Below are 22,601 nucleotides of genomic sequence, written 5' to 3' on the forward strand. Positions count from 1 at the left end.
ACACATGCCGCAGTTCAAACCTGTAAGTTGAAAGACACACACACCCTTCCCTATAGACATCTTTCAACATAGCTTCAAGCTTCAATACGTGAAGTTGGGACCCTCTGGTCTGTATAGCTCAGTTCCGGAGAAGAAAATGTTGGTGATAATTATCACTATGAAGCCTCGAGCCTATCACACCTTTTTATATTTATTTATCCCTTTCCCCACTACCCTCCACAATTCCACAATATCAGCCATCCTCTGGTGCTTCACATAAGTGACCAATATTTATGTGTAAACTGATTCAACGAGTGTCTAGAGGCTCTACGACTACCTTCACAGCTGAGCATGAACATGTCTTTGCCTGCCGCCCATACACTTACTTTCCAACAGGACCTTTCACCGACACGGACTAGTTAGGCCAAATGGCCTGGTTCAGTGCTGTATCATAGATTCATAGATAGTGCAGCTCAGAGACAGGCCATTAGGCCCATCCAGACAAGCTGCTGTTTGTACTCTCAACACGAGTTACTGGACAGTGAACTCTACGAATCACTGGAGAATAATCGGGGATGGTAAGTGTAAATCAGAATATCGTGGAAAGTTCCCAGCACACTGAGAGGCCTTTTGACTTTTTGTCCCTGAGTTGATGCTAACTCCCCCACTGGAATAATTTGCTCCAATCCCAATCTCCAGCCTTGGCTGATGTTTTCCTTTCCGTGACCCGAGGGCTAAGGTCAATTGTAAGAGCCGTATTGCCACGTTAGTTTACACCATCTCGCTCAGCACAGGTTGAGGAACAAACCGGGAGTCTTGCTGGTCTGTAAGGCTCAGATCCAAAGAGGCAACCATCTGTGACAATCATCACATCACATATTGCATTTTGCCTCCCCCACAAATCTGCATGAACTGAGCCACATTTGCCCTTTATTTATCCTTGAAACCCCATTTGTGACTTATATTTCTTCCTTTGTTTAGTTATATTTCTTTCTTTATGAAACGCTCTGTGTAGCTGTCATTACATATACGGAATTCTGTCTGGTCTGTTTACTTGACGCGTGTTTCAACACGTGTCACACACCGATGAAACCAAATAACCTACACCAGGCACCATTGCCTAGCGGGGCTGATCTAGACCATCTAGAGGTGTCTAGAAGTGGAGGAAGGTGAAATCCCCACTGACTCCCACAACCAGAGTGAGGAAGCAGCTGGGCTCCACTGCAACCTCCCTCCCTCCCTTCGATCATGTGGCGGGTGAACACCTTGCCGCACTATGTAGCACGGATGATTGGTTCAATGCCCGACTCAGTTTCTCATTCATGGTTCTGAAAACCGATCCAAGCATCCATGTGAGTGAAGTAAATCCTCGACGTTTACAGGAGGAAAACAAGAGAGAATTTTTTTTTCACGACCAACTATTTTGCATGGGAGGCAGTCTAACCATTAGATACATCTATTATGAGTGAGCCCCGACATGTTCATACACTGCTCAAGAGACTAATGCGCTCCATCTATTCTAACCACTGTGCTCAAGAGACGAGCAAAGAGCTCTCTTGTGGCTCACACAGCACTCAGTCAGGGTCTCAAGATTATTGCTCTTTCTAAGTGATTCAAAATAAAACTTCTCAATTTATACTGTATATAATAAAAAACAAGACAAACATGTAAAATCTGCACTAATTGAAGACGACCTCGACCCTAAATGACAGGCTGTAGATTTAACCAGTCTGCACACAAATACATTTGGCTGTCTGCAGCTGTGTTGTGAAGATGTCTAGCTTGGTGTGGTACACCTGAACGACACCATTGTGTCCCCTTTATCCACTGAGAGTAAAGGCCTCAGTTATACCACAGGGTCGTATTTGCTCTTCTTGCTCACAAATTTCCACAGACTTTGTTTTGAAGCGCGGCAGGGTCTCAACTGCATTCAATGTTTTAAAGAAATGTAAATCTATAATATATTGTAATTAATACAACATTTCCTCTAAGACCGTGCTTTCGGTCATCTTTCCCTTCCCCACCCCCGCTTGGCCCCCACCGCCAGCCTGGGTTCAAATCCTGGACTGTCAAGCACCTTGGGACATCCTCCTGGTGTGAAAGGCAGAGTGAAGTACACTGGCACTCTTTCAGTATCAGGAGAGGTTGAACATAAGGCCATGATAACCATTCTCTGGAATAGAGACGTGCCAGTTTCAGGGGGAGCAAAGGGACCCAAATGCTACTGGCTGTTACTGTGATAGATGACACTCCCCATGCCTGATTGGAGATGCACACAGTTGTTTAAAAATAGCAATGCAGCTCCACTTTCCAGGTCTTTGGTGGATTAAAAATAAACCCAAATGAAGCCTGAGCCCTTGATGGAGAAGGATACCTTTTGCAGATTGTAACTCTTCCACCTTTGGAACAGATGCCTTGAGTTCCTTCCAGGATTCCTCTTCACCTGCCAGCATTTCTGTATCCTGCAAAGAAATCACATTTCATTTCATTTCAATCATTTCACACTTTGCATCACCTGAACATTTTTACTCCCCTTTTTACCTGCAAATTGTTAGTTATGGGAGATGAAACATGAAGCAGGCAAGAGCTTGCCGAGCAGAGGGAGTAGGCAGGTTGGTGGGGTTTTAGAAAGTCATAGAATTAGGGTGGGGCAAGACCATGGATTCTGAACTTAATCCACTGGGGAATGGGGAGCCAGTGTGGGAGAGGACTCAACCCTCATCCAGCATCCACACAGGAGCACGGTGCTGCGGGAAGAAACAGCGAAGGGAGGGACCAGGTTACAGGGCTGGTTGTCTTGTCCATAGACCAAAATGGGGAGGGAGTGATCTTGGTGGTGAGGGGATAGAGTGCGAGTAGAGAGAGAGAGAGAGAAACTGAGGCCAATTGCAACGCTCTATCTGTTTGAGATCAGAACACAGGACTTGTTCCAGTTACATTAACCGAAAACAAGGTTCATTTCAACAGTGACTGACCATCTCACGTATCGAGGCACGAAGTTCTGTCTCCCATGTACTGGAGTAGGATAAGAGAGTATAACTACAACCACCTCTACTGCAGAGGAAGCAGTTTTATTATTATTACTGAGTAGGTCACGGTCTGACTAGCAGAACTTGGACGTGCTGACTACACCTGTTTTTTTTAAGTTTTCTCTTGTAGAAGAACCAAAGCAGCAGCCATAACATGGCCCCTTTCACACAGAGCAAACAGTGTGGATTTAGAGGAGGCCGGAAAAGAGGGTAATAATAATAGCATTTGATATAACTCTTATAATGTCGAGAAAATCTCAAACCGTTTCACAAAGTTTCCGTGAAGTGTAGTGACTGTGCATCTTGCAAGATACTCTAAGCTGCCCTTCCTTCCTGTTTAAAGAAGATTCTGATTATGTGTGCAGAGCCTAATGCAGAGACAATATAAAATATACAGGCGGAAAAGTGCGTGGAGTTGGGACAGTGTTGCCATGTGATATGCTGATAATCACACGCTGCCCTGTCAGACTTTCCTGTGCTATGTTACTTATCCCCAGGGGTAATGTATGGTTCCAGTAGAGGAGCTGGCACCAGCATAGGCTCGATGGGCCAACCAGTTATTTCTGATTGTTTAAACTATAAAGATTACAAGAGCTGACTGTTTGTGTGTTTCTGGCTGTTTTTACCTGTTGTTTAATGTCAGAGTGTCACCACTGCACAAGAGTTCTCACTAAGACTGGCACATACGGCAGTAATGTTTTTAACTTAGACAGGAAGACGCAGCTTTAGCTGAGTCACACACAGGCTGATACTACCGCTTATTGCATGTGCTCAGTCACATACCACCGCACGATGGGCCGAATGGCCTTGAATGGTAAATGTCTGTAGTTCACAAGTTTACAAGCTCATTATATTAAATATCGAGAGCTTGCCTGTGAAAAAAGTTTATTTTTTCTAGCCTCAAGCAACTCTCCAATGTCCTCAGCTAGAAACACAGAGAGAGAGAGCTTACTAGTAATAGTTAGCTTTAAGGCTCTTCACTGGACAAAAGATAAATAATTCTCCTGCAGTTCCATGACAGCGGAGAGAAAACCAGTTTACTGAGCAGTCGCTCTGTTAGCCCTACAAGAAACAAACATCCTCCACATGGAATGGAAGTTCAGATGTGCTTGCCCCACATACCTATGCAATACAACTTAAATTTATATGCAACCTTTCAAGTCCAGAGAACCTCTCAAAGAGCTTAACAAAACTCCACATTTATTGGTAATTCACTACATGGCCATTTGTGGCAGATTGCTGTCAGCAAATTGGCTGCTGCATTTGCATACAGGGTTAAGGCGCTTCTCTAAATTCTCTTCCAACAAGTTAATGTCTTTTTGAAGATAGGATGTGCAAGGCCACACAACTACTTGAAATCTGGCCTTGCCACAGGCTTACACCAGGTTAGGATGACTTCTTTCTTCCTAAATCAAATATCTTTGAGATGTAGCCAAGTATTTGGTTTGTTTTGTTGACAGCAGCTTTACTTACTGTGACAGGAAATATTCAGCTTGTCGTTCAGGTTGACAGTTTCATATGCGTTCAACAGCTTCATAGATGTCAATGCTGTAAATGTAGTGACTGTGTATTTTTTGAGCATTGGTAGCATTCCTCCGCCTCACCCCCTCTTTATTTAGATTTAAATCCCATCTCAAGACTTACCTGGTCTTAGGATGATATTTAAAGATAGATAAAAGGGTGTCACCTCCCCTTCTCCATTGCTTGGGTGTCCAATCCCACCACAAGGTGTAGCGCTCTGAGACACTAGCCTGCATGAATAGCGTTATATAAATGCTAGCTGTCATTGTAGAATAGCACTCTCAAGTATTTTGCCCATTTATATAAGATGACTACTCTTATCACTTTCAAGCTTGCCTCTTTTAAATAACAAGATAGCATTTGTTATCCTTCAATCTTTATATGCAGTTTATTGCAGCTTTCAAAAACATCATACAGAGTCTCACTGTCTTCCATTACATTTCATGAGCACAGAAAATGAGCATCTCATGGGGCTCTTGGTTTTCCGCTGAAAAATTCTGACAGGCCCTAAAGGGTCCATCCTGAGGCTTAGCTAAACCACAGCTACTGTTCGCTAATATTCTTTAAGCTACTTTTGATTTACACAGAGGAATTTTTTTTAATTACGGAACTGACAACCTAACAAAACTGTCAGGTGAAGAACAATGCAAGGAGATGCTGTCAGGAATTTCAACGGAAGGAGCTTTGGAGGTTAAGAGGTGGCCTTATTGAGGCCATTAAAATAATAAGGGGAATTGACAAGCTAGATGTCAACCTGGCTCAGCTGGTAGCACTCTCACCTCTAAAGCAGAACGTTGTGGGTTAAAGCCACACATCAGCACTTTGAACTCATAGTCTAAGCTGACATTCCAGTACAATGCTGCTGGAAGAGGGCTATATTTTTGTAAGTACTGTCCCTAGGATGAGATGGACCGAGGTCCTGTCTACAGTTCAGGTGGACGTTCTGTTCCGGCAGTGAGGGATCCGGATATACATGGCAGAGAGTCAGCAACTTCAGGCTACTTCTGGCTCTGGGATACCAGAGAGGGTTCCTGTGGGCACAGCAAAACTGTGCTTAAAGTTTGTTTTGCACAAGATCAGTTCCACCCCCCCACCCCCAGCCAGTTTCTCTCAGAAAATGCAAGGATATTAACTGGAGAGCGATGGGTTGTGCATGATTCAGTGGAACATATTTTTCAGTATAAATGTGAATTATATCAAGCTGTAAAATAGAAAGTCGTTTGCTAAAGCAAAATTGCAATTCCAAATGCTTTTGGGGCTGATTTAACTTTCAACAGTGAACAGGAAGATGTTAAAAGCATTGCAGGAACATGTAGGTCAGGAGCGGGGGACTGGTTACCAAGCCATTGAGCTGGTTTTACTTCACATGGGAATCAAGAATACAAAATAGCATATTTGTTTTTTTTGTTCAGCCAGATGTCTGACACATGCAGAAACCTATTAATAATAATAATAATGCTTGTATTTGATGTTGCACCTTGTCACACCTTCGAGACATCGCAAAGCGCTTCACAGAATATACTGTAAAGTGACTTGATTGTATATTTTGTGGGCAAAACGCGTCAGTCATTAGTGCACAGCAGTGTCCCACAAACAGTCATGGATTAAGTGACCAAATTATTATTTAAAACATTTTTTTTGAAGGGATCATTGCCCCCAGAAAAGCAATCCACCAAACAACTAACAACCGTTCAGGGTTCCTACTTATTGCTAGGTAAATCGAGGCATGTGGAGTAAGGAAACTTGCCTAAGGTTTCACCCTGCACTGTAATCGAACCCAGGTCCCCTCTTTCGCGAGGGAGTGCTCTAACCACTAAGTTACAGGACTCCACGATCAAGAGTATCCAAACCAGACAGAGTTCTACACATGTATACTATCTACAGATGGAAATTCTCTGTGTCTGGAATGGAGTGCGCACTCTCTCCCAGGAAGGACACACCCCGATTAACCTCAGCCTGGAGAGCATAAGGCGCTCAATGGGAACAGCCAAGGCTTGAGGACCCCAGAGTGTGCGATGGGGTACTGCTGGAGTTTAACCAGCTAACAATGCATAGCTTGCCAATGAGCATACGGCAAGCTTCCTGCTGCCTATCCAGCTAAGACCACACCCTCAGCTAGAGCTTTAGCTTGCAGTTAACAGGCTAATAAGAGCTGAGTGGAAAGAATCCCTGCCTCCAGTGTACCCCTCCAATGAGCCAGGTTGGCTGGTCTGTCATCAGGAGTGCCCTGGGAACTGCAGACCTGCCTGGTCAAGAAACTGGACTACTGAGATTGTCATTGAGGATTGATTCTATTCTGACATTCTGTTACCACACATGTCACCTTGGAGCCAATCCAGTTCCAAAGAGACCCCACTTATCTCCCCCAAAGAAGGATATCAGATTTGTTAAACAACAACAACAACTTGGATTTATATAGCGCCCTCCACGCCGGACGGCGTCTCAGAGCGCTTTAAACAGGATCCAAATATTTCTAAAAACATCTGGCCTTTGACTTGTTATTCTCATTGAGCCACAGGCATCACAGAAAGTGTATGCTGTTAACACGTAGATATGAAGAAACCCAATTCCTCATGTTGCTTGTGGCTCCAGGGCAGGAAGAGAATGCTTCTGCCCTGAGCATCACTGGCTGCCCATTGGGACTTTGTCTAACCACAGATACAAGCGAGACCACAAAGGCATTTAGAAACTGATAGTCCAGATGCACTCAGAGCTTCAACTAGCTTCAGCCTCAGAGTAGGTGGGGGACATTAAACAGACCAGTGTATGCTGAGCGGAAGGAGCAGTCAGGGTAGGAACATAGGAGGTCACAGAGGTAGGATGGGGCAAGATCATGGAGGGATTTGAAAGTGAGCATGAGAATCCTGCAATCGATCCACTGGGGCCTCGGAAGCTAGTGGAGCCAAGTGAGGATGGGGGTGATAAACTTACAAAGCCTAATGCAGGGGTCATGGACTGCAGAGTTCTGGATGCTATGCAGCTGGTGTAGGAAAGAGCTGGGGATCTGGGGAGGAGGACATTGGAATACAACATGACAACAAGATTCATTTGTTTAGCACCTTTCATGTCGGGAGGACGTGGGAGGCTTGAATAGTCAAGCCTGGAGGTATTAAGGTGTGAATTAGAGTCACAGTAGCCTGTGAGATACAGTGGCTGGAGCGAGGAAAAGCTGAGTGAGTGAGAGCCTGCAGATGTGAAGAAATAGTTGGGAGTCAAAATTCTGCATCAGCTCTGTGAGGTGGAATGAACACTCGTGCAGGTCGATGCAGTCAGAGCTTGAGATGAGAAGGAGCTGACGGGAGCCAAGCAGGGGAGCCTCAGTTTTGTCAACATTGAGCTGTAAAAATGTTGAATTCATTCATAATGTCTGACAGGCAATCGGTCAGAAAAGCAGTGGTCCTGGCATCAAATACAATAACTTAGCTCTTCACAGAGCAAAACAACCAATAGAGATCATGCTATTCAATAGCTATGATCTGAAAATTCATCATTAAACAACTACCATCATCCTCATTGATAGCACGTCAAGCAATTTCCCCAAAACATGTTAGACTAACTGGTTGACCCCAATCTCACCGCTCAACCCAAACGAGGAGGCTTACTTCAAAGCTTCCATCCATGTTGCAAATTGGACCCATTGTCAAGCTAGGAATTGATGACTTATACAGAAACTTCGGAACTTTAGAAATAAATAAAACACAATTACAGGGGATTTACACGATTTTGTAAATGTGATGCTCAGAGGCTGCGTTATAAGTGAAGTGTGACAAAAAAAGGTTGGCTTCCTTGGCATCAGGTTACCAAAAACATTATCTCCTCTGCGTTATATGCACATGTGCTGTGTGCAAGCAACATGACTGACATCACTACTTTTGCGAAGTAACTTCAGTGTAAAGTGCTGAACGCACAGGAAGTTACATTAGCATTGACCTGTGGAATTCAGCCATTTTTGTGCGTGGGAAGCCAGTGAATCATTGGAGGCTGAGGGTACCAGGCTTCTAATTAGGTTGGATCCACAGGATACCAACACTATAAGCATGGCATGTTTCCTGCATAGGCCAAACTACATATAAAGATGAGTGGATCTATGAACAGCGTACTGTGTCAAGAAGCTGTAATTCAATACTTAATCAAAAGAGCAGGCGCTTTATAGAAGGGAGTTGCTGACTCATGTCTTGCGGTTTCTGGTAGATTTCTTAATATTTTTGGAAATAATTATTACTTAGCCTGAAACTATGCAACAAGGTCACTTGAACACAGTGTTGTTGTTTGCAATATAAAGATCTTAAGATTAAAATGCACTAAGATTGATGCTGGCAAATAAGTGAATGCACAGTAAATTCTCCCTCTTCTTCCTCCACCCAAATAACGGGCCAATTGGCTCAGTCAGCAGTACCCTTGGCCCTGGATCAGGAGTTTATAAGTTCAAGCACCACTTAGGGATTTTGGGAGATCATGGTGCAGGATGAAACTCCAGTGCAATACAGGGGAAGCACTGCATTGTTGGAAGTGCTGTCTTTTGGATGAAACGTTAAACTGAAATCCTATTCATCTGATCTGGGGGTACAGCTAGATGTTACAGATCCTGTGAAGCATTTCAAAGACAGACAGTGAGTTCTCCTGGTGTCCTAGCCGATATTCCTACTAAAACTTAAATTTGGTCGTCTTAAATTCCTGTTTAACTGCTGCGATTGCTTTTTCAGATACCAGAGCCAAGGTTTGAGTGCCTTTCAGAGGACACTGGTTGTTAAGACTGTATTCCTTGAAACGTACACTAAATACCTGATTGGGAACAATCGTGGTGTCCTTGAAATCTTCAGGCCCAGCCTTTGTACCAATATTGGGCAACAACAACAACAAGATTGCATTTATAGAGCACCTTTCACGTCGGGGGGACGTCCCAAGGCGCTGGACAGTTGTGTCAGGACCCGAGCAGGGGGGAAATGGTCAGGGTGAGGGAAGGGAGTGAGGAGGGGGTAGAAAGTTGAGAGGGGAGCTGAAGGCACGGTTGAAGAGAAAGGTCTTGAGACCGGCCTTGAAGGAGGAAAGGGAGGAAGCAAGGCGAAGGCACTGGGGGATGGAGTTCCTAGAGCCTAGGGGCTGAGAGGCTGAAAGGTTAGGGCGGGGGATGTGGAGCAGACCGGAGCCAGAGGAATGGAGGGTACGGGCAGGTAAGTAGGAGGATAGTAGGTCGGAGAGGTAGGAGGGTGCAAGGCCGTGAATGGTCTTGTTGGCGAGGATGAAGATCTTGAATTCGATCCTCTGGGGGATGGGGAGCCAGTGGAGGCGAGCGAGGGTGGGAGTGATGTGGTCCCGAAGCCTGGTGCGGGACAGTACACGAGCTGCAGAGTTCTGAATGACCTGCAGCTTGTGGAGGGAGGTGCCGGGAAGGCCGGCGAGGAGAGAGTTCCCGTAGTCCAGCCTTCAGGTGATAAAGGCGTGGACCAGTGTTTTAGCAGCGTGAGGGGTGAGGTAGTGCCATAGTCTGGCGATGTTCCAGAGGTGGTGGAAGGCGGTGCCAGTTGTGGCGCGGATGTGGGGAAGAAAGGACAACTCAGGGTCGAACATAACATCGAGGTTCCTGACTGGCTTTGAGAGGTGGAGAGTGCAGCCTTGGATGCTGATGCTCTCAGCGCCTGAGGTGCGGAGGCGCTGACGTGAGCCAATCGGGAGGGCCTCAGTTTTGCACACGTTGAGCTGAAGAAAGTTGTCTCTCGTCCAGGACTTGATATCAGACAGGCAGGCTGTCAGGACATCGGTGGTCGTGGAGTTGAGGGTAGAGGAGGAAAGGTAGAGTTGTGTGTCATCCGCATACATGTGGAAGTTAACCCCATGTCTGCGGATGATGTCACCAAGGGGGAGCATATAGAGGGTGAAGAGGAGGGGACCGAGGACAGAGCCTTGAGAGACACCGCACGAGACAATGCGGGGGCTGGAGGAAAAGCCGTTTGCAGAGACAAAATGAAGACGGTGGGAGAGGTAGGACCTAAACCACTCAAGGACAGGGCCTTTAAGTTTGAGGTGGGAGGACAAGCGGTGTATCGAATGCGGCCGATAGCTCAAGGAGGATGAGGAGGCAGAGGGAACCCTGGTCGCAGATGGTCAAGATGTCATTAGTGACTAGAGGGGTTCAAAAAGTGAGTGGGCGGAGGGATAACTCAACAGACCAGGAACTGTGGTTGAGATGGTCCTATCTCACTTCACATGGGACTCATACAGCCAACGCACAGAGGAAATTGTCATCATGTGGGTGAGATTTGAGCCATGTGCCAGAGGTTAAGGTACTTTATACTGATTCAATGTGCATAACACAAATTGTAAATTGCTTTAGACTCAAAGCAGTGGCTTAATGTCCTTTCAATATCCTTTCTATTTGAGACAATCAGCAGGACCCCAGGTTTAGAGGCTTAAAAAATCTTGACCTGTATAAATTTGAAAGCTGGTTCTTTTTAAGAATAGAAGAAAACACTTTCAAATTAAGACTGAATTCAAGAATTTTCAACAATTTTAAATCTTAAGTTTTATGGCAAATGGTTCTGACAGGTTAAGGTTCTGTGGAATCTTGGGCCCAAGGGCCAAGGACATACTCTCTCTCATTTCACTGCAGACTTATTTCCCTGTAAAACACGGGAATGCTCATGGCAGTGTTTACATTTGAAGATTGAAATGAGAAAATGTATCTGTATACATATATACTGTATGGTTATCAAACATGGAATATGATAAGCAATGCAAACAATCAAAGGCTGGATTTAGACAAAGGATTGCCTTCATGATTGTACAGTAGAGACTGCGCCTGAAAGCAGCCACAATCAGACACTGAGCAGACAATTCTAACCCACAATTAAAAAGTTAAGTTGTTCAGCAGAGGGAAACTGCACAATTAAATACATAAGCAGACATCTGAGAGGAAGGAGGGATGAAAGGAATCACAAATACCTGCACAGCAAACGCAACAGCCTGACATTCAGACACAGACCATTCCTTCAATATCTAACTCAAAACACCATTTTATCATTTTGTCTGCACAGTGAGAAACAAGCCTCGCGCTGGAGCTTTTCTGAGAGTAGCTGCTTCAGAAGATTTGTCATTGAGTGAGGATGGGACAGTCATTGGCACTGGTTACAGTCACTAAAGGGTCCTGGAAGCAGTGCAGAGGTCAGCAATGAGGTGATGCATTTTGGGAGGAGGCAAAATATGAAAAGAGGCAATATACACTAAATGGTACAGTTTTTAAGCGGGTTCGGAGCAGAGAGACCTGGGGGTTGACATACACAGATATTTGGAGGTGGTAGGACAGGTTGATAGAGCTGTTAAAAAAGCATATTGGATCCTTGGCTTTATAAATAGAGGCATAGAGTACAAAAGCAAGGAAGGTCTGGTAAACCTTTACAAGTCACTGGTTAGGCTTTAGCTGGAGTATTTTGTCCAATTCTGGGCACCACACTTTAGGAAGGATATCAAGGCCATGGAGAGGGTGCACTGGAGGTCTACCAGAATGGTACCAGGGATGAAGGACTTTAATGAAGAGACTAGAGAAGCTGGGATTGTTCTCCTTAGAGCAGAGAAGGTTAAGGGGAGATTTAACATAGGTATTCAAAATTATGAGGGGTTTTGATAGAGTAGATAGATGGAAACTGTTTCCACTGGCAGGTGGGTCGGTAACCAGATGAAATAGATTTAAGATAATTGGCAAAAGAATCAGAGGGAGATGAGGAGAATTTTTTTTTACAGAGTAGAATGCGCTGCCTGAATGGGTGGTGGAAACAGATTCAATGACAACTTTCAAAAGGGAATTGGATAGGTACTTGAAAAGGAAAAACTTGCAAGGATATGAGGAAAGAATGGGAGAGTGGGACTGATTGGGTAGCTCTTCCAAAGAGTGGCATAGGCATGATGGGCCAAATGGCCTCATTCTATGCTGTAATATTCCATGATTATATCAATTGATTTGAGATGAAGAAGCTCATAAAACTGCAACATTGCGACCACAACACCGAGCCCAGCCAGGCAGCAATGGACTCTCCAACACTGTGTATGACGCAGACTTTTCCAGCCTCTAACCATCATCATATGCAATCAATTTACTCGAGCTTTAGGATCAATGGGTTGTGTGGGTTGTGTGACCATCATTTTGTGTGCCGTACAATGAGGCGTTTGAAAGATTTAAGAAGTGCTCAGTGGAAGAAACTCTAAAGAAATTCCTGTCTGCACTGTTATAAACAGAGAGAGAAACACCTGAGCAAAGTTAGTGAGTCAGCCAGACATCTGGGTGGAGTTGCTGGAAATCAAACTCTTGCTATTCCTCGATCGTGCAGGAGGTGAACTGCAGCTGTTTGTGTAATTATTATGTAGTATGCTCTGCCTCTCTAACCGCGGCTCTAATGTACTCCATCCAAAGAGGTGAACCTGGACTGATTCGCTGGCGTCAAATGCTTTGCAGCACACGCTGATCAACACCACAGCTGACAATGTCTCAAGGAAAGCTTGTGTGTTGCTTTCTTGCTCTGTTTGTGAAAGAGATTTGTGAGAAGCCATGTGCTAGGCTGAGGCATTTGGTGCGGGACTAACACTATCACTGGCCAAAACAAGCAGAAGTTATCTGGAACAACACTTGGATTTTAAAACCCTAATCCTTGTAGTTAGGAAAAGGTGAGTCATGTGGTGATATCTAGGATTTACTCACACGCACAAAACTCCATACCCTCCATGACACCAGTCCTTGCCAGGCTCCACTGGCTCCCGTTTACCGAACGGATCGATTTCAAAATCCTCTCACTCGTTTTCAAATCCCTTCATGCCCTCACAACCTCCCTACCTATCCGATCTGCTGATCTCCTATTCCACCACCCGCTGTCTCAGCTCAGTTGGCTCCGGCCTTCTGTTTGTACCCTGTTCCTCCGCTCCACCATCAGTGGCCGTGCCTTCAGCCACTGCACCCTGAAACTCTATAACCTTAATACCTCTGCCTTTCCCCCTCCCTCCCCACCTTCATCCCACCTAAAGACTTTCCTTTTTGATCGTGCTTACGGTCACCTGTCCCCTCCTTTTCCCCTTGGCTCTTTGTCAGACCCTGTCACTGTCAAGCACTCTTGGACACTACCCCGTGTGAAGGGCACTATATAAATGGAAGTTGTTGTTATCTTGCTTTATGCCCAAGAGCAACTGTGGATTTTGACTTTAGGAAATAATAATAATCCTTGCATTTGATATAGCACCTTATCATTTCTTCGAGACATCTTAAAGCGCTTCACAGGATATACTGTAAAGTAAATTGACTATATTTTGCAGATGAAACGCAGCAGCCAATTGCGCCGCACAGCAGTGGATTGAGTGACCAATTTTTTTAAAGGAATTATTACCCATGGAAAAGCAATCCACCAATCGACTAACAAACGGGTTCCTACTTACTGCTAGGTAAACAGGCGTGTGGAGTAAGGAAACTTGGCCAACGTTTTGCCCTGCCCGGGAATCAAATCCAGGTCTCTCACTTGAGAGGTGAGTGCTCTAACCACTGATCTACAGGACTCCACTTTCATTGAATCTATGTTGAATTAGTTCCTCACAGGTTTTCCCAGAAGGATCAGAATCCAGTTAAATATGTGAAGATTGTGGTGAACTAACCACTCTGGTGGAGGGCCCCATTGGTATTAGATGCCACTCACACCTGGCTCGACGTTCGTGAATCACCATCTACAGGTCCGAACGGGTTTTCCAAGAACATTTCTAAAATCTAACCCGGAGACTAAAAGATCAATAGTCAAAACGGAAATCCATTTTTTGCCTTTATTTGTTGAATTTCCTGATGCTGTGTTGGCATCTCTTCATTGTCCAAAACATAATAAAGCCCTTTCCAATCGTGCAGCTCCCAAAGGTAATGCAGCCTTTGGTTGTCACCTGAGCTTTGAGAATTTTATGCCTTGATGTGTTTTATGTCATTTCCATTGGCCACCTCAACATTCCTTGTCCGCTTTTTGGAGTTTTGAGAAAAGGTGAGCATAGTCTGTTTGTTAACTTACAATGCCTGATTATAGCTCCACGAAAAACCACTGGGATCTACTAGAGATAACTGAGTACCTCAGGAATGGGCACTTAAAAATAATAATTCTTGCGTTTGATATTGCGCCTTTCACCTTGGGAGGACATCTTAAAGCTCTTTAGAGGATTTATTTTGTGGGTTAACGTGGCAACTTTTGTGGAGTCCTGTGGCTCAGTGGTTAGAGCACTCGCTTTGCAAGTGAGAGACCTGAGTTCAATTCCAGGCAGAGGGCGAAACCTTGGGCAAGTTTCCTTACTCCACATGCCTAATAATAATCCCTCCAAAAAAACAAAATAATAATAAATTGGTCATTTTCAATCCATATGACTGTTTGTAGGACATTGCTGTGCGCAATTGGCTGCCGCGTTCGCCCACAAATATACAGTTAATTCACTTTACAGTGTGTTCTGTGAAGCGCTTTGGGACGTCCTCCCGACGTGAAAAGCGCTCTATCAAATGCAAGGATTATTATTTAACTAATTTCTGTGCAGCAATGTCCCACAAACAATCATGAAGTTAAGGATCAACTTTTCCTAGAGGAATCTTTGGCCAGGACACTGGGAGGAACTCTCTTTTCTTTTGAAATAGTGCCAAAGGATACTTAATGTCCATCTGAACAGACAGGACCTTGGTTTAATGGATCATCTGAAGGACGGCGCCTCTGACAATGCAGCACACCCCAGGACTGCACTAGAGTGTCAGCCGAGTCTATATGAGTTCCAAGTTCTGATATGAGGCTTGAACCCACAACTTTCTGACTCAGAGGCGCAAGTGTTATCAACTGAGCCAGCCTGACACTGCTTATGGAGACAAGGGACGAACATATCAGAAGGGTGCATTCCGAAGAGACATCTAATTCGTCTCAGGTTAATCTTGAACTTCAAGCACCAAATATAAAACAACGTTCACTCAAGCCATTGGCCTGTACTATTGCCCTTTAACCAACACAAAACATCAACACACTGTTTCTATTTGCGTTCTCTGTAAAGACAGTGTCAGAAGAGGTGTCTGAACAGACACATCTGTGAGCGCTCCTCATAAACTGCCCTGTTGAGCAGGCCTTTCACAGCTCATCCATCACATTACACCCCTGCTATGTCTACGATAAACCATAGACAGCCCCCAACAGTTAATAAACATGCTATGGTGTTTTAACCTCTTCATGAAAAATTTGCTCGGATAACAGAATCCAGGAGACTCAAACCTTTGCAGATGGAGACTCAAACCTTTTGTGCGCAAATGTTGGCGGGTTGTGGAGTTAATGTCCTCACGAAAATACAAGTCACATTGTTTATGATGGGTAAAAAAGAGTTCTCAGCTTGATCGTCCTTCTCAAATCATAATGTAAATCCTCCCCTGCATCCCCCACCTCCCCTTTAGACACGTATCCTACAATTTCTCTGCTTCAAATCCTCTTGATCTCACCCTGCCTCAGTCTGACTCAGTCTGGCAACACTGAAGTTCCACATTGCTGGCTTCCCACATCCTGCATGACCAATAATCTAACTTTCTTAAATACACTGACATTTCTTTTGTGCTGGTGCCAAACATGCAGGTCTTGTAAGGGGCAAATTCTTAGAAGTAAATTTCCGACCTCAATTACCGACGCTCACTTCTACTCCATAAAAACAATTCAGTCAAGCACACGATTAGCTTTCAAAAGGGAACGTGATAGATATCTAAAAAGTAATAAACTAAAGGGATATGGGGAAAGGACAAGTAAATGGGACTGAAAGGATCCAGTGCTCTGAGAAGCTACCCCACGTAAAGGACGTGAGTTGTTGTTGTTACTCTTAAAAGATCCAGCACAGAGATAACGTTTCAAATGCTCTTCTTCTGTGCTGCAAATTTCCACGGTTTTGAGGATTGTGGACAAAAAAAGCTTTAAAAATCTGCTATATGTGTCTTTCAAGTTACTGGTAGAACTCGCTGCCCTGCCCGACAATGAATCTGAGCAACACATCCCACATAATCTGTCAAACCCGTGACACAATGGATTACAAAAGAACGGAGATATCAGCACTAAAGGATTTTTAAAGCAAAATCTGGCAGGGTCCCCACTCCTGATCTTCATCTCATAAATCCTGTGGGAAAATGTATGTTGGGTGAGCAATAGGATTATGCCAGGTGGTTATGTCCCCACTGCTGTAAAGCATATGTTTATGAACAACAATCATTGAAGCGAGACCCCAGTGGGATGATAGTGCCCAGGAGAAACTAAAGACAGAGGAGCAGTGGTGGGGGAATGATTTGTCATTCAGCTATTTGCTTGTTGCTAACCCCAAAAGACTGCAAACTTTCACCTTCTACACCCAGGGCAAATGATGAAATAGATGATGAAAAATATTAAATGTATTAAGTAATTCCAGATTAATTTCCTATATCTAGCGTAACAGCCCTTTCGGTTGGTAGCACTCTTGCCTCCGAGTCAAAACATTGTGGGTTCAAGCCTCACATTGACACTCTGAACTCAGTCTATACAGAGACTTCAATAATAATAATAATAATCCTTGCATTTGATATAGCGCTTTTCACGTCAGGAGGACGTCCCAAAGCGCTTCACAGAACACACTGTAAAGTGAATTGACTGCATATTTGTGGGCGAACGCGGCAGCCAATTGCGCACAGCAATGTCCCACAAACAGTAAATCATGTAAAGCACTTTGAGATGCATTTCCGACATGATAAAGAGCTATAATGCCCCCTCTGCTCAGCTAACTAAGGCCTATTGCATGTACCCCGCCCCTTCTGCACCATCAATGGATGGCCAAGCTTTTAGTCACTAACCTCTGGAACTCCCTGTCTCCATCCCTCCATCTCACCCCACCCCCCCCCCACCCCATCTGTCTTTGAAGACCACCTTAAAACCTATCTCTTCAACCACCTATCGGCCAATGGGCCCTCCGCTTCTAACTCCCAGGTCATGCAACCTCGCCACTCTGAAGCATTTTGAAACATTATCTTATGTGAAGAGTGCTATATCATTGCAAGTTGTTACACATGCAATGTAAGTATTATTATGACAGATTACATGACGTGATCTCTTCAACACCTGAAGGGCACTAACATGACTGGGCAGAAACTGGAGATTTAATGAGACTGCTGCTCATAACGATCAATAAGAACATTTCAGCCAGTTCAGATACCTTTGGTGCCCACATTGGTGGACAGCAATAACCACAGAATCATTTTGCAGAAAAGAAAACCAACGTCCCAAAGGACTGATTCAACGAGAACAGCTTCATCTGTAAAAATTTTTTTTACAAGTCCCCAAGTATATAAATATTTAAAGCAAGTTTCCATTTAGTATTCAACATCTCTTATTCTTGACAAGAAGTGGGAAACTTGCCAGATAATGCTGTCAATGCAGTTATAGCTGGTTGCACTCCAGCATATCCAGGAGTCCATAACTTTGTGATCTCCTTCAAACCTACCGCACAGCAAACACCTTGCAGGTTTTGCTCATCCTGCTTAATGTCCCCATCTTCACTCTCTGAAACTCCATCCCAGACTGATTCGAGGGATTTGTCCCCCTGACTAGTCCCTCTCTCCCCCCGTTCAAAGTCCGTCTCAAGACATACCCTCTTTGACTTTACTTTCAGAAAACTTTCCTCTCCATCCCCTTCAGCTTTCACCCCCAGCTCGAGTACCTAACCAGCAGCGGTGAGAGCTTTCTGCCAACGTGAAAGGCGCTGTACAAATGTAAATTGTAATGTACAGAGGAGAAAAAAATTAATCTGATAAAATAATCAGTGATAATTATCATTGCTCAAAAATGTGGTTAAAGTAGTCAACTCCCCACTCCCCCCAAAGGCAATCAAAACTATTAACTTCTTTTGACTGCATTCTTGATGATAGTGATTCCTGGTGATAAAGCTAATGAGATCCTTGGTTTTATAATAATAATCATCCTTGCATTTGGTAGAGTGGTTCAAAGCGTTTCACAATTTTCTAGACGAATTTGTAGGCAAATTCGACAGTTAATTTCCAAGCAGCAGTATCCCTCTTACAGAATGAGTGAATGGCCAATGTTGAATCTGGAAGTTTGTTGGCCAGGGACACAGGAGAAACTCTCAACTCTTTTTGAATAGTGCCATGTGGTCATTAGCCTCCACCTGAACAGACAGCTGGGACCTCAGGTTAAGGTCTCATCCAAAGGATGGCACCTCCCCCATCATTACATTGGGGCATCAACCTAGACCAGAGGTCTCCCAACGGGTCGATTGCTGCTTAATGGCGTCTCACACATGCTCAATAAAAACAGGAAGAAGGAGTGACATTTACCGCAGTTTAAACAAAAACATCTTCTTTAAAACATCTATATTTGTTTCCAGATGCATGAAATACTTTGCACATCTGGCTTCATTTTCAATTGGATTAAATATTTACGCAGTTCTATCGCTCCTTCCTCTTGTCTTTTTGATCATGCTGCTTGGAAATTAGCTGTCGGATTCACCTACAAATACACAGTAACTCCACAGAAAACTATGAAACGCTTTGAACCACTCTACCAAATGCAAGGATGACTATTATAAAACCAAGGATCTCATTAGCTTTATCACCAGGAATCACAACCTTTAAGAATGTGGAGTCCTGTAGCTCAGTGGTTAGAGCACTCGCCTTGCAAACGAGAGACCTGGGTTTGATTCCGGGCAGGGTGAAACCTTGGGCAAGTTTCCTTGCTCCACTCGCCTGATAATAATCCCTCAAAAAAACCCAATAATAAATTGATCACTTCAATTCACGACTGACTGTGGGACATTGTTTTGCACAATTGGCTCCAGTGTTTCGCCCACAAATATACAGTCAATTCACTTTACAGTCTATTCTGTGAAGCGCTTTGGGACGTCGAGAAGACGTGGAAAGCGCTATATCAAACACAAGGATTATTATTATTATACTCAAGGGCGCCACCTATTGGTGATCAACCGGTTGCAACCCCTGAGCTGGACTATGAGCTAATATCTCAATGAAGAGTTTGAATGGGAGGGCTTTGAATTCAGAAGCAAACAGATCATTCTAATCAGTGCTGAGAGCCCAACTTTAGGAAAGATGTCAAGCACACAGAGTGGATATAAAGAAGATTCGCTAAGAATGATACCAGGGATTGGGAGGGGGATTTAGTCACAAGGAGACACCAGAGCTGCTTTTTCATTGTTTTCAGAAATATTAGGGATTTTGATGAAAGAAATATTTCCACTGATGAGTTGAGTCAGTAACTATTGGCCATAAATTTTAAATCACCATCAAAAACACAAAAGAGAATGTATTTTTACATAGAGAGTTACTAGGATATAGAATGCTCCACCAAAACATGGTTGAAGTAGAAACCATAACAAACATTTAAAACAACAATTTGCATTTATATAGCATCAAGGTTTTTCCTAAATGAGTCCAGCTTCCTGGTTTCAAACACCCTCATGGTAACATGTTCCAGTCGTTAATTAACATCTAGATAAAGAAATACTTCCTATCCTGAAATTATGCTTTATAATCTTAAACCTGTGCCCTCTAGTTCTGCTTTCTTGATCTATCCAAAAGTATAATTTTTGTGTTTCTCAAACAAAAAGAGCTGATGCAGGTACGATAGGTCGAATGGCCTCCTTTTTATGCTGAAATGCTATATGATTCCCCAATAGCTCTAAATACATGGACACATTAAAAAAGCAGGTCAGAATGAACGATTATCACTAAAAACAATACGACTATCTTAGAATAATCAAATAACACTTAGAACATGATTTTATCTGACCGCGAACACATTGATCTTTTGAAATCCCTCCAACCCATTGTAATTTATTATGTATTATTTAGTGGATTACATTGGGAATAAAGAACTGATGGGAGTGACCACAGCACAAGGCAATAATCTCATTATGGAAATTACTTCATATCATAAACTACAAGATTGAAGATCTGATTACCTCAATGTTAGAACAAAATTAAGATCTTGAAATCTTTTTCAAATCACAAAAAACTTTGAAGTTCTGCATTTCTCTCCAGCTTTTGACTGACCTTTTCGCTGACCTCAAACACTGAGGTGGGCCCTGCTGTGTGTGAAAATTGTACAGCACTGATGCATGAATTCACACAGAAAGACAAACTGAGACAGTTTATGAGTTGGACCAATCTGAGCCCAGTTCCATTTGGGCATGTACTCCCTTTACAATATCAGTCAGAATATGGCATTGCATTCCCAGTCTGATCTCTCATAGAGAGTGTGGTGTGTGTGATTGTTGCTCTTCTAGAGTTAAGTTACTGTTCGAGGAAAATAGAGGTAGCATACAATTAAACTATGCTATTTGGTACCTGACCTGGGACTGCTTGATACTAACATTGGGTGATCTCTATTCCTCGACATAAGTAGTTGATTTCAGATCCCCATAAGTTCCACTCAAGCAGTATAGTGTTCTGGTTCTTTGATGAGCCTACTGGCCTCCTTCTGTTAGCCTTCTAGGAGGTGACAGATGCGGTATGGGATATAATAATGGAATATAACGTTGAGGTAGTCGGCATCAGTTTTTGATCCTGAAACCCATGTATATCTCAGCCCTATTACAACGCCTTTCTTTACAACCGGTGTTTGGTTATAATTTTCCTGCAAATTGCATTCCACTACACTTTATAGTAAATCCTATGAAGTGCTTTGAGATATCTCCCCAACATGAGAGCCGCTGAATCAAATGCAAGAATTAGTATGCTGTTGCATTGCAGTCCCCACTCACGCACTTGCAATGCAGTGCAGTTGAAATGGCTGACGTCCAGTGCATTAGGCTGTCACTAACATCACTTCCTGTGTGGAAGTTGTCCATTTTAGCGTCCTGCATTTAAAAAAAAGGCTACGTTCCTATCATCAGTGGAGTCCTGTAGCTCAGCGGTTAGAGCACTTGCCTCACAAGCGAGAGGACCTGGGTTCGATTCCTGGGCACAGCAAAATGTTGGACAAGTTTTCAGACTCCACACACCTCTGTTTACCTAGCAATAGGTAGGAACCCGGTTATTAGTCGATTGGCGGATCGCTTTTCCAGAGGTAATAATTCCTTCAAAATAAAAATAATAATAATTGGGTCACTGCAATCCAAGACTGTTTGTGGGAGACTGCTGTGTGCAATTGGCTGCTGCATTTCGCCCACAAAATACAGTCAATTCACTTTACAGTATATTCTGTGAAGCGCTTTGAGGCATCATCAAATGCAAGGATTATTATCATATTATTATTATCAGATCACCAATGACATCACTTCCTGCTTTGTGCAGTCCTCAGAAGTTGTTTTTTTAAGACCGGGGAACTGGCCAGCGTGCAGGGGCCGAGCCATCCAGCTCACCTCACACAGGCACAGTGAGAACAGCTATCACAGTTCATAATAGTGTGAGTTGAGATTTTATGGATCAAACAATTGCATTATAATGGGGCTGCACTGCATTTCACTGTTAGTTCAGGAAATACTGATTTAACCCAACTTTTAAAGTTGAGCTAACACAGTAATCCTCAAACTGGTAATAATTATCAATGCACATACCAAATTTGTTCCCACTAAAATAATAGAAGCACAAAAAAAAATGATGTTTGAAAACAATTACTGGGAAATAACATGTTCAGAATGCATTATAGGTTTACCTCAATAGTCTGGGTAAAGTGTAGCATTAAAACACATAGAGTCAATCCGCAGACAGTTCTAGCTGTTCTCAGTCAATGCCGCAGTTGGGGCTCAGCTGACCTCGTGGGTAGCCAGAAAAATAATGATATGCATATCTAGATGTCGGTGAGGAAAAGAACAGATTCCCCATACATAAAATAGTATCCCCGTACATCAAGTAGTATGTACACTTTCACTGGCAAGGTTCACATGTGACCAACTGTGCAAGACACCAGAGGGCTGTGTACTAGATTGATTCGATCGAAAGAGAGATAGATAAACAAATAAGTAAATATGATGTGTTAAATATCATTGAATATTTATTGCTATATAATTATAATCTCTGACAATTGTGAAACTTTCAAAGAGCTCAAAGGTTAAATAATCTTTGCAAAC

The 22,601-nt window shown here is 43.5% G+C and overlaps 1 protein-coding gene across 4 annotated transcripts in view; it reads right to left on the reverse strand.

The window, feature by feature from the left end:
- smyd3 (SET and MYND domain containing 3) overlaps positions 1–22,601 on the reverse strand; it is a 400,254-nt gene that overhangs the window by 33,696 nt on the left and 343,957 nt on the right. For all 4 annotated transcript variants that reach the window (XM_042332902.1, XM_007898399.2, XM_042332904.1 and 1 more), the window contains one exon: positions 2,354–2,441. In XM_042332902.1, coding sequence (XP_042188836.1) covers positions 2,354–2,441 — 88 coding nt within the window. The remainder of the gene's footprint in view (positions 1–2,353; positions 2,442–22,601) is intronic.

This window comes from Callorhinchus milii, unplaced genomic scaffold (genome assembly GCF_018977255.1).
Source record: "Callorhinchus milii isolate IMCB2004 unplaced genomic scaffold, IMCB_Cmil_1.0 Scaffold3, whole genome shotgun sequence".
Lineage (NCBI taxonomy): Eukaryota > Metazoa > Chordata > Chondrichthyes > Chimaeriformes > Callorhinchidae > Callorhinchus > Callorhinchus milii.